Source organism: Triticum dicoccoides, chromosome 6B (assembly GCF_002162155.2).
Source record: "Triticum dicoccoides isolate Atlit2015 ecotype Zavitan chromosome 6B, WEW_v2.0, whole genome shotgun sequence".
In the NCBI taxonomy this organism is placed as follows: domain Eukaryota; kingdom Viridiplantae; phylum Streptophyta; class Magnoliopsida; order Poales; family Poaceae; genus Triticum; species Triticum dicoccoides.
In genome coordinates, this window is record NC_041391.1 from 658,255,517 (window position 1) to 658,267,794 (window position 12,278).

General features: G+C 48.3%; 2 protein-coding genes across 2 annotated transcripts in view; one reads left to right on the top strand and one right to left on the bottom strand.

Moving 5' to 3' along the window:
• LOC119323170 (diacylglycerol kinase 7-like) overlaps nt 1-6,642 on the top strand; it is a 7,455-nt gene extending 813 nt beyond the window's left edge. The window contains exons 2-13 of the mRNA XM_037596756.1: nt 1,115-1,237; nt 1,467-1,604; nt 1,684-1,769; nt 2,108-2,204; nt 2,831-2,900; nt 3,271-3,353; nt 4,031-4,101; nt 4,476-4,553; nt 5,457-5,544; nt 5,808-5,924; nt 6,037-6,218; nt 6,312-6,642. Of these exons, the coding sequence (XP_037452653.1) occupies nt 1,115-1,237; nt 1,467-1,604; nt 1,684-1,769; nt 2,108-2,204; nt 2,831-2,900; nt 3,271-3,353; nt 4,031-4,101; nt 4,476-4,553; nt 5,457-5,544; nt 5,808-5,924; nt 6,037-6,198 (1,113 nt within the window). The 3' untranslated portion in view covers nt 6,199-6,218; nt 6,312-6,642. The remainder of the gene's footprint in view (nt 1-1,114; nt 1,238-1,466; nt 1,605-1,683; nt 1,770-2,107; nt 2,205-2,830; nt 2,901-3,270; nt 3,354-4,030; nt 4,102-4,475; nt 4,554-5,456; nt 5,545-5,807; nt 5,925-6,036; nt 6,219-6,311) is intronic.
• Nucleotides 6,643-6,748: 106 nt separating this feature from the next.
• LOC119323169 (glutamate receptor 2.8-like) lies at nt 6,749-12,016 on the bottom strand. The gene is made up of 3 exons (XM_037596755.1): nt 11,637-12,016; nt 8,142-9,779; nt 6,749-8,044 (listed from the first exon to the last, which is right to left on the bottom strand). The coding sequence occupies exons 1-3, from the start codon at nt 11,968-11,970 to the stop codon at nt 6,972-6,974; spliced, it is 3,045 nt and encodes a 1,014-aa protein (XP_037452652.1). The 5' UTR covers nt 11,971-12,016; the 3' UTR covers nt 6,749-6,971.
• Nucleotides 12,017-12,278: the final 262 nt, after the last annotated feature.

The window sequence follows — 12,278 nt, forward strand, 5'->3', positions numbered from 1 at the left end:
CGTTGCTGTACTACTAATTGTTACCCCGCAGCAGATTTTTCTTCCCCATTCGTGTGGAACCCGGCAGGAGATTGATTTAGAGGTACCACTAGTATGATTTAGTGCGAGGTAATACACCCCCTTTCGGCTGGGACTAATGGATTCTGCTCCGGTGGTACTTTCATGGTACAATTGGTACTATCGTGAGAGGCTCCGCGACTTGTGATCTGAGGAGGATGGTGTGACGCGACCAGAATCTCTAGTTGCCTAGTATGTGTTGAGAAGGTCGTCATGCCCCATATGAGGCATTGTACTAACCTTTTTGTTCCCCTTATTTCCGAGTTCTGCCTGATACTGCCAAGGTCGAATCATCTAGATGGCCATGCACTTAATTGGTACCACGAGGGGTTGGGGGAGTAGGGATGAAGACTGATACCTGACCATTATGGTTGGATGATAAATGCATAATAAATTTCGTATACCGTAGGCTGCTGTGAAGGCTCCATCAGACCGTGTCTCACTCCCACATGTGGTTCTAGAAGAGGTGATGAGGTGAAGGAAAAGAACTAGGACGGTAGGTGTTAGGTGGGGATGGAGGGAGGATGATTGTGCAGGTGACAGTAGTGAGAGTAATGTAATGAGACTGTCTATAATTTGTAGCTTGACATTTTCTTGTAACAGAAGACAGGTGCAGAGCCATTTGGTGATGGTCACCGATATTGTTTCATGTTGATGATTATTAATCAACATGGAAGTACTGGCTTCTACCAGAGTTAGCTGTGGGTCAACATGTGAAACTGGAGGTTGGCTTGTGAGGATTGGGCACTGATATCATTATGTGGTGTAAAAGGGTCAGAACTGATAGAAGCTAGGGCCGTAAAGAACTATGGATATGGGGCAATTCTGTGGAATTTGATGGTCTTTTAAGGGCTTGGAGAGCTAACACAACATGTTATTGTGGTTGTCAAGACATGCTAACTGTTTAGGACTCGTCTGTAATGCCAATTCTGGATTATTTTGTGCACTCAGAAGCCGCCACAGCATGTCTTTTGGAAATTCTATTTTCTTATTCTTTTGTTTGTTCTGGAAAACCATGGACTGTATAGTACTTGCTGATCGAACCGTTTTTGTTCAGGTCTTCGATCTTTCTTCTGTGAAGCCTTCTGATTTTGTTCGCTATGGTTTGGGTTGTTTGGAGAGGTTGGCTGATCAAGGTGATAACTGTGCAAAGGACATCCGTGCAAATTTGAGGATTATGGTACGTGCTTGATGGGCTTCAGTAAGGATATTGTATCTGTCAGAAGCTTTTAAGGGCTCGCTGCATGTTAGCTTTGTTATTTACTGTTAGAAACTATTCGATAAGTGAGCTTATATCTTAGCTCATGAGAGGTTTCTGCTCCACCATTTAGGTGTCCATATGCTTTCCTTGTATGTCACAGCTTTCCAACTGCTTGGCATAACATCCTTGCACTAGTTCTTTCTGACAGGTTGCTGGAGGTGATGGCACTGTTGGTTGGGTACTTGGATGTCTCCAAGAACTTAATAAGTTGAAAAGGGAACCAGTTCCCCCCACAGGAATCATTCCACTTGGGACAGGAAACGACCTTGCTAGATCATTTGGATGGGTAAGGGCCGATATGCGATGACGCTGTTCTGTTTAAGTTCTTTGTTTTCAATTGAAAATGCTAATCAACTCAAGCACAGGGTGGCTCTTTTCCCTTTGGCTGGCGTTCAGCTGTAAAGCGATATCTCAACAAGGCAGTGTCTGCTTCGGTCGTCCATCTTGACAGGTGAGAATGTGAGACCATTGCTCGAGAGTTATTTCTCTCTTTATTCACCTATATGCGTATTCAGCTCATTTTGTTGATCGCTGGTACTTCAATTTGATAAACACATTTTGTACTGCTGAGTAAAACTTATCATATACCTATCTGGAATATATTTCCTGATGGTGGAAAGAAAACCGTCAATCTACACAAGCCCAGCACCTATCTGCCATATTTATTATCTCCAAATGTGTAAGATGTGTACATCGCAAATAGGCTCAACTCTAGATGTTTCTTCTAATAATTGCACATACACTCTTCATCTGTTTTTGCTCTGAAAATTGCTACCAATGTTTTTGCAGTTGGCAGGCTGTGATTAGGATGCCAGAGGGAGAAATAACAGAGTTGCCACATGCACTTAAGAAAGCGGAACCTGCCGATCAGCTGGAGTTCAGCAAGGTCTTAACTATGAATTTACCTGGAAATTACAACCTGAAATAGAAAACAGACTTTAGCTCAAATCTATACACTCGGTGGCATGCTCTTCTTCCATTGTTAGATCTCTTCTCCACTTAAGAACATTGTTTTGACATTTATTAAGATTGCAATGATAACATAAAAAACTATTGTTGAGGTAGTTCTTTTTTGAAAGCGAGTCGTAAGATGAACTCTGCATTATATTGTTTGTTGTCTGCGCCTAAATGATCAAAGATAGTCTAAACTTTGCATTTTTAAATTTTTAAGAAATATTCAACCCAATTCTGAAAATCCAAGTTGCATACAGGATGTCCCTTACTTACCTAGGAAAATAATTTTAGTTACTGCTAAGTTTTGCATAGTAACTTTGAATGCGTGCCACTCTTTGACTCTGCATGGTTGCCTTTGCCTGTCATACTTGCTATTTCAAATGCTTGTTACAATTTGTTTCTCTTGAATAGTTTGATGGATTGTTCCAGCATCTTATTTTCTTCTGTCTATTGTCAACTCTGCTTGACAAATACTACGATCCCTCCTATATTTTGTCTTTCTCAGTGAATGTGCACGTACTTATGTATTTGCTAAAGACCTTGTGTAATTTGGTGCAGGCAAGTGGCAGTGAGTTAACAGAAAAAGCTTCTTGCTATAAAGGAGTATTCTACAACTACCTTAGCATTGGTATTACTTTGTTACTTCATCTACTTCCTTTCCTTAGCTAATTCTGTTATTTCTTGTGAACTTTACATGGTGATCTACATCTACTTGAGAGGTGTTTAGGGTTGCCTAAGATTTTTTTTGTGCGCTACATCTTAATTTGAAATTTTGAATGGCTGAATATTCTTCAGTATCTGGAAGTTTGATGTGAAATATATAATCTAAGAGTACACACACTGTCTCTATGATAATATAAAGTTGTAAGACTACAACTGAAACCACAAGATATAAATGTATCAGATCAATGATTTTTTGCTAAATTATATGGGTTATTCTTTATTACAGTTTGTTAGAGCTTTGATTCATTGTTAAGTGTGCCATTTATTTTGAATAGGGATGGATGCCCAAGTTGCATATGGCTTCCACCATCTACGAGATGAAAAGCCATATCTTGCTCAAGGACCAGTTGCAAATAAGGTGCGGAAAGAACTTCTTTAATGGTGTAATTGTGAAGTGCGATCTTTTTCATGTATGTCATTGTGAAGTGTGATATTTTTCGAAGCCCACAGTAATTTACTGAATTCTTTTGGTGAGGAGCTTCGCATTCACAATGTGCTGGTTAGCAACATCTTCATGAGTTAGTTGTCTTCTATCAGTAGGATATAATAAGTATGGCAGACTGATAGATCACGTGATGTTGCACACATACAAAAGAACTCATACACCCAAGTTCTCCCATATTATTATCATGTGGATCCAGCTGTATACTTGATAGATAAGCTGGATGTTATTCTGCAAGTTCTTCTAGAATATGTAACTTCTGAATAAAGAAAGAAACTGGCTTCAAAGATTCCTTTTCATTTTCTGTAGCATAGTTATCTGGTATCTGAAGGGGAGCCTTGGCGCAGTGGTAAAGCTGCTGCCTTGTGACCATGAGGTCATGGGTTCAAGTCCTGGAAACAGCCTCTTACAGAAATGTAGGGAAAGGCTGCGTACTATAGACCCAAAGTGGTCGGACCCTTCCCTGGACCCTGCGCAAGCGGGAGCTACATGCACCAGGTTGCCCTTTTTAGTTATCTGGTATCTCAGAATTCTATGTCATGCTGTTCTGCGACCTATAGGTGACTGTTTTAGTAATACTTGGTTATATGCAGTTGATTTATGCTGGATATAGCTGCACGCAGGGATGGTTCTGTACTCCTTGTACAGCAAGTCCTCAGCTAAGGTAATGACCTGCCTTTCCATGTACTTTGAAATGGAGCTGGACTTTTAAAGTATCAAATAGTTCCTTTGTTTTGATCCATCCTCGAGACACAATCATGGTTTGAGGTTAATTATGAGATTCGACCCACAGAACTTCTAAAAATAGCAGTTGTCCCAGACTATAGTACTTTCTTGGTTAACACATGAGGATTTGGATTCAAGTTCCACTATGCTCAGTACTATGCAATGCCAATGATCCACTGTTTTTATGCTTTATCTTCATATTTTTAGTGTTCATAAATAAACTGCAATAGTGCTAAGATATTCTTCTTCCTTTGTTTGAGACATTTGTCTCAATCATCTATCCAAGGCTGACAGAATGCTTTGTTAATGCAGGGGACTTCGGAACATTTTGCGGCTTTACATTAAAAGGGCAAATTGTTCTGAATGGGAGCAAATTCAAATGCCTTCAAGGCAAGTCATAGATTCTGTTACATTCAAAAAAGATATTTAGATATCAATGATCCTTAGGATGTCAGAAAATTGAGCAGCTGACTTTATTTATACGAACCCAGTGACCATTGCTATTAGTTTGGGCATTAGTGTTCAAAAATCAACACTGGGCAATGTATAGCATATGCAGATAACGTGAATTGCTGAAATGTGATGTCTGGTAGACCGTTTACAATGATTCATCTGAAAATATTTAAATTGGCACAAAAACTACATATGTGGGTTCAGTAATTATCTAGATAATAATTAATTTACCATATTTTGCATAATAGTAATATATTTGGTTGTCTTAGCAGCAGCCTGCCCTTTTCTTGGGCCTTACCTTTAACCGTAGAAAAATGTATGATATTGCTAATGTCAGGCCTGCTCAAAGTACGTAAGAGGTAAATAAATATTTGAAATATTGTGTGATGCTTAGCTTGTACTCCCTCCGTGCCTAAATATAAGTCTTTGGAGAGATTTCACTATGGACTACATACGGATGTATATAGACGTAATTTAGGAGTGTAGATTCACTCATTTTGCTCCGTATGTAGTCTTTTATTGGAATCTCTAAAAAGACTTATATTTAGGAACTGAGGGAGTACTACATAACTATTATCGGTTGGTTGTGTCAGTGGCATACCGTTTTCAATGTTTTTGGAACTCCATTTGCAATGTGTATTAGTAATACTGTTGTGAATCCTGGAAGTATATCACCACGAAACAGATGGTAGAGGATAATGTTGTGACTATCTTATTGGTGATGCGTTGGAACTTACTTGGTTACTCTTGATGATTGTCCTTCAAATTTGCTGTACAAATACTTATGTTGTATATCACCGAAATTGAGCTCACGTTTATTTCCTTCTGTTAATAATGCAGTGTTAGATCACTAGTGGTCTTAAATCTGTACAACTACGGCAGTGGAAGGCATCCATGGGGTGATCTTAAACCAGATTATCTTGAAAAGGTTGGTTGTTGAGCTTGCTCATGCATGCTGCATGATATTTTAGTTTTCTAGTCCAGGATATTGGATTTATAGCTAACTTTGAAGTTGCCAAATGGGATATATTGACCGCACGCGAGCATAATAACATGATTTGGTCTATCGTTGCTGCTGTATTTGTTTAGAACAAGTGGTAGCTACTAGGTAGAGTTCAGTATTGGGTGGGGTTACACAAATGGCCCTGTTTGTTCTATGCAAATGATGTGTCTTTTTCCCCCTCCTTCCAGAAAGGTTTTGTTGAAGCTCATTCAGATGACGGTTTGATTGAAATATTTGGTCTGAAAGAAGGTTGGCATGCTTCATTCGTTATGGCTGAGCTTATCAAAGCAAAGCACATTGCTCAGGTACTTGCCCTAACTTTGCATTGATTTTCCTGTCAAAGGATTGATCTATTTGGGTATCATTTCTTCAGTAACTTATGATGAACTTCTGTCCAAAAATATTGCATTCTGTTAGGCTGCAGCTATCAAGTTTGAAATGAGGGGAGGCGAGTGGGATCGAGCATATGTTCAAATGGATGGCGAGCCATGGAAACAACCACTCATCCAGGACCAGTCGACAATTCTGGAAATAAACAAGGTTCCCTATCACTCCCGGATGATAAACGGGGATTCATGAGATCTCCCTATGTCAATCAGGTATTGATTCCGGAAAGTCCATTTTCTGGTTGTCCGCCGACATCAGTTGCATCCTGATAGCTCCCTAACCATCCAATTACCATGCCATCTCAGGGTTACACTCTAGATCGGTAGGCTATGTACAGTTTAGGAGCAGCTGGAGCTAGAATCCATAGAGATGGCTCAGCTGCAGCGAAGATGATGCAATGTTTATTGGCCTTTACCATGCCAGGGTCGAGTCATGGCAGGAGCACAATGCGCCACCATGTACTGTTGTATCATATATAAATTATGTTGTATCCTAGTTCCTTTCCGAGGGAAAACAATTTGAACTTGATTTGTATTGTTTTCTTGTCTCTGGTAAACAACCAGATGAAAACCACCATGTAAGATTAAGTTATTATGCTTTGTGTTCAATACAACAATTCTTTTCCCTCCGAGACGATCCTTTGTCTGATGTCAATCCTTTTGCTTAGAGTTGTCTAGATATATGGATATATCTAGTCATGTTTTAGACTTTTAGTGTTATGTATCTAGATAAATCTAAGACAAGAATTTTGAGACGGATGTAATACAATCCGTTTGCTTTTAGCTATGTACTAAATTGTGTTCTTTTTTACCATGTACAATTAACATCAGAGAACTTCTTTCCTTCGAATTCCCTAATGTTCACTAGAAGAAGAATACAAAACGATTTTCTGGCCAAAGTACAATTAGTGCCACAAGACTAGAACTCCTATACTGAAGGCATTCCTCATGGAAATGCTTCTACTCTTACTGCAGTTGGGAGACAGTTGGCCTTGTCATCTCCACGGCGGCTGCTGCCCCCTCCATCCTCTGCTCAAATGATTCACTGATCTCCGACACCGGCGTCCCCTCCGGCGAAGAGCCAGCATTCATCTCCGAGCTGATGTCCACGCTCAGCGGGCTCGCCCGTCCCATGGCGTGTTCCTCCCCACCGGCCCTCGGCGTCAGGCTCGCGTCGCCGCCGCTCCATCTCGGCGTCCTGCCCGCGTAGTCGCTGCCGTTCCTGACGGAGTCGTCGTTCCACGTCCTGAAGGTGGGGGACTTGATGTCCCTCTTGTCGTAGTGCTGCAGCAATACGCGCAGCCTCCGCACGGGCACGCTCCCGGAGCCGGCCTCGGCCTTGGCCTCCGCCTCCGCCTCCCGGAGCTCGTCGCGCTCGCGGTACATGAAGATGGCGACGTAAAGCAGCAGCATGAGGCTGGAGACGACGCCGGTGATGAGGAACAGCCCGCCGAAGCTCCGGAAGCTGAGGTTGGACGAGCCGTCGCCGCCGCCGATGCCGCCCAGCGCGTCCCGGCACGTGCCGGGCTCGCCGAACCACGCCTTCTCTATCCGCGCCATCTGGTCGCCCTCCGCCAGCCTCAGGATCTCCCGCGACACGTCGCCCACCATGGGCGACCCGCGCGGGAACACGAACCCGAAGCCGTCGGTCTTGTAGACGGGCCCCACCTGCATGTACCCGTCGCAGTGCTGCGACAGGAACAGCTTCAGGTACGGGATCTCGTCGAACACCGCGTCCACGCCGCCGTTCGCCGAGCCCTTGGACAGCGCGTCGGCGTACTGCTCCAGCGTGCTGTACTTCTTCATCTTCCTCCCGTCGAAGCCCATCTTCGTGAGTAAGGGCTCGATGAAGCTCCCCTCCTGGTACCCGATGTGTTGGCCGCGCCTCTGCAGCTCCTTCACGTCGGTCACCGTCGGCCGGAGCTGCTGGACCGTCAGCATCGACGTCAGGCTCGCCGTGTAGCTTGACGTCAGGATCAGCACCACGAACACCCATATGATCACCACCAACCTCGACAGGTTGCTCTCCAGCTTCTCCTCTGAAAATTAAAACGTCAAGATTGATTAATTTGGTAATTGATATTCTTCAAGAACTCTGCAGAATTGAGATGATGAGATGGTTAGTAAGTGGCTTACTGTGTGCGAAGACGAGCGTTGAGAAGGAGAAGTAGAAGATGAGGCCGAACTGCTGCGACGGCGTGCCGCGGAACTCCGGGTTGACGCGGTGCTCGATGACCCACACCACGAAGCCGGTGAAGCAGAAGAAGGCGAGGCTGGCGAGCCAGAGGCTGGTGGTGAGCGGCTGCAGGAAGATCCACATGCTGGCGCTCGTGTCCGGCCGCGTCGCCACAACCATCGCCCACCCGGACTCCGTGAACGGCATCGTGAAGTCCGCCTCGTGCATCCTGCTCGCCGTGATCGTCACGTCCCCGACCGCAATGTCTGCCTCCCCGCCGCTCACCTGGTCCACCAGCTTCTCGTAGGAATCCGGGCTTCGGGGGAACGGCACGTACCGGTAGTTCACCGGGTACGGCAGGTTCTTCATCACCGCTTCGAACACGTCGATGCAGTACCCGGTGACCTTCGGCGTCGTCGAGTTCTTCTCCCCGACGACGTCCACGAACTGCTTGAACCCGTTCTTCATCGGCACGGCGACGTTGAGCACCCGTCCGTTCGGCGACTCGGTCCAGCCTCTCGGCTTGGACAGCGCCTCGCCCGGCCAGAGGATGAGTTTCAGCTGCCGCGCAGCCTTGCCGCCACCGTTGTTCAGGTCCCGCAGGATGCCGGACTCCGGCGTCCAAAACCCCACCGTCCTGGCGCCGTTCCCGATGATGTTCACGACCTCGTACGCCGCCACCTGCAGCTGCCCGTTCACAAGCTTGAACCTGCCGGCCATCCCGTCGAACGTTGTGTTGACCACCGCTCTGAGAAGCGCTGCTCCGGTGGCCGACACGCCGAGCCGGTCCAGGTCTGTAAGGGCCCTGCTACGCTGCGGCGTCTGAAATGCCGGGCCGGGGACACTCGCCGCCTCGGCTGCCGCCGCGATCGCCCACGCCGTGTCGTACGACCAGAGCCTCGTCACGGTCGGGTCATTGATCACGTCGTCGTCGGAGGCCGGGTTGTCTCGTCGGAACCTCGCCCTGAACCGCGCCGAGAAGTTCTTCACCTGGCTCGTGAGCTCCACGTGAGGCCGGAGGCTGACGACGCCTTGCATGGCGTCGACGTCCTCGGGGCTGAGCCTGTCCACGAGGCTTCCGACGCCATCTGTGACGACCCAGGCGTAGCCATCGGACATCATCCCGGCCTCCTCCGCTCGCCGGAAGAGCCGCGTGGCCAGGCGGAAATTGGCATGCACGACGAACACGCGCGTCGGCATCGCCTTGAGGCGGTAGAGGAGCGCGTCGAGGGCGTTGTCGTGCGCGCCGCTCGGCACGGCCACGCGTTCCACGATCGCCGCGCTGTCGACGCTCTGGAGCGCGTCGGCGAGCGCCGGGAGGATGCCGGTGCCGTAGGGCGAGTCCTCGTGCAGGACGACGGCCGCGCGCCATCCGAAGTGTGCTAGGACAGTGGCGACGGGGGTGGCCTGCAAGGAGTCTTTGGCGGCGGTGCGCACGAAGTAGGGCGTCTGCGCCGGGGAGAGGGACGGGGACGTGGCGGAGTAGGAGAGCACGGGGACGTGAGCGCGGCTGCCGATATGTGCCACAAACTCTGCCTCTGCTGATGTCTTGGGCCCGATGATGGCCTGCACCTGCGCGTTCTTGATCAGGTCCAACGCTGCAACAACAGCAAAGAAGAGGAGTTTTAGGCCCATGGTACTCTTTCAGCCCTTTAAAATCTGAACCATTAGAAACTTTTAAGGAGCCCAAACTAGGAGTGAAAAATGATACTACAGTTTTCTAAATAAAAGGCGAGAAAAATGATTTAGTTAGTTTCTCTCAACAAAGGAAACATTATTATTTTGAAACAAAATTAAACATTTTTTTAGGGAACAAAGTAAACATTCTTCTTTTTTTGTGGGAGCAAAAGTAAACATTGTATAAGTGTGAATTGATGAACACCCGATTTCTGCTCCCATGAAGGATCTACAGAAGCTGAGCAGTCAATATCATCGACCAGATTAAGAAGCCATCTACAGTGGTTGGTGTACCAAAGATGGCTGGGGCTGCACCAGAGAACATGTAAAGTAACGAACATCCGATTTTCCTGTCGTGAAAGATCTTTTAGAAGCTGTCGAGTCACTTTCATCGGCCAAATTAACAAGCTAGCGCCCATCTTTCTGCTCGAGGACTTTGACAAGGAAGTTCGAAAGCGAGTCGTCTCCCAGACCCGAGCAGACGACACACATGCTAGCCAGCTAGCTTGGACTGCATACATGACCGACGATGACGAAGAAGCATGAGTGGCCATGACAAGTACTATAGCGTATAGTAAGAATTTCCAAGAGTGCTGCTAATTTTGGAGTGGCCGTTCAACGTTGCTGACCCGACATGCATGATGCACGTACGTCCACATGGTGCGATGCGTTGAAACTTGGATCCCATGCATCTAGGGGAGTGGTTGCGATGCGTTGCAGAACGGATATAAAGATTTGAGGCATCTATCTATGTCCTTATCGTCGACTGTCGTCCCCAACCAATCTAGCTACAACCACATGAGCCATGAAGCTTGACCGACTCGCGCGCTAGCACGTGCATGCGTACGTACGCGGTGAAGAAGCAGACGGCGCGGACTAATCAGACCACACCAGTCCAAGCGCCCAATGATCGACCCTAAGCAGCCAAGAATAGTTAATCTTTGTCGCACAGGCTGACAGCACGCACGCACGTACCAAACCCTGACAGAAGTAGCGAATATCTGCACTTTGAGTCCACCGGTCGCGGTTAAAAATGGCTGTTTATGCCTTGTGGGACGGATTAGTTGGGATTCCAACGCAGCTCGATGAAGATGTGGTGGTTGTTAACTTGAATCCCCCGCGCGCCGTCGTCGTCCTTGTGTTGACGGTCGAGGAGCTGGCTAGCCGGACAAAATGGCGACAGGGCCGGCCACGATGGATGTCCATGCAAGACGACAATTCTAAGGCTGGCGGCCCGGCAGCCGGCCGTGAGAGGCGCCGCCGTATCCGGCGGCACCACAGAACAGCTGGCGGCTCGTGTACCACAGACGGCGGGAGCTGCACAGTCGTACGCGCGGAGCTAGCAGACTGCAGCCCCCAGTGGGTAGGCCAAGACAAAAGAGATAGTGCTAATCTCAAGACGAGCTTGGATTAAGAGCTTAATTAGAGAAGGCAGCCATGATGGCGTACGTGATAAGCGAGCGAGGTTAACTAATTACCACCGGAAGCGGCGCCGAGGACGTCGTCCCCGGCGACGTCCGGCCCTGGAATGGAGATCCGCCCAGGTGGCCGGACCCGCCGATGTGCGCCGCGCAGCTAGCCATAAGAGCTGCACAGTCCCATGCGCGCAGCAGCCGCCGGTGATCGAGGGACTAAAACGGCCAGGCTAGAGAGCTAATGTCGAGACGGCAAGCTTGCGTTCGCAAGTGTTATCGTGGACGGCAAGCTAGAGTACGAGCTTGCATAGATTCATGAAGCGAAAGAGCATAATTAGAGAAGCAACTAGCTAGGGAGCTTACCGGCGGAAGCGGCGCCGACGACGTCCCCTTTGGAGTCCCCGAAATGGAGCTCCACCCTGGTGGCCGACCCCGGGTGCGCCGCGTAGTAGTCCTCCACCGCCATCTGAATGCCGGTCCGCCGCCGCAGCGACACCGCCGACGACGCCTTGGTCGCCCAGTCCAGGATCACCCCGACGCGCACCGGCACCGGCGCCAGCGCCGACACGCTCTGCGCCGTCGCCACCCGCAGCGGGCCCGCTGGGTGCTGCCCGACGAGCGCGGCCACCACGAGCAGCAGCAGAGCGTAGAAGAAGGACGGGCCGACGAGGGAAGAAGGCCGGAGCGCGCGCACCATGATCGCGCAACCTGGGAAGAAGCTATGGGATCGATGCGTGGATGATCAGGGACGTACCCTCTAGCGGCGGTCGCTTTATAGGCGACGTGGATGGTACCGGCGATGGAAGTGGAACCTGGCGCGATCGATCGATTTGGTTTTGCGGTGGCGTACGGCGACGTTGCTCTTGAAAATCACTCGACTCTTGACTTTGACTTGTATGCGGGAGGTGGGCCACGTACGTGTACGTTCGACAGCTACGTGGCAGCGCAGGAACCGGTCAAGAGCGTACGTACGTACCCCCTTGTGGAGGTCGACTAGGATAGAAA

Excerpts from the sequence above, each read along its gene's own strand:
- LOC119323169 (XM_037596755.1), bottom strand. The coding sequence starts at position 11,970 with ATGGTGCGCGCGCTCCGGCCTTCTTCCCTCGTCGGCCCGTCCTTCTTC. Across the intron at positions 9,780-11,636 it reads CGTCGGCGCCGCTTCCGCCG|CGTTGGACCTGATCAAGAAC; the intron begins GTAAGCTCCCTA and ends CTGTTGTTGCAG. Across the intron at positions 8,045-8,141 it reads AACGCTCGTCTTCGCACACA|AGGAGAAGCTGGAGAGCAAC; the intron begins GTAAGCCACTTA and ends TTTAATTTTCAG.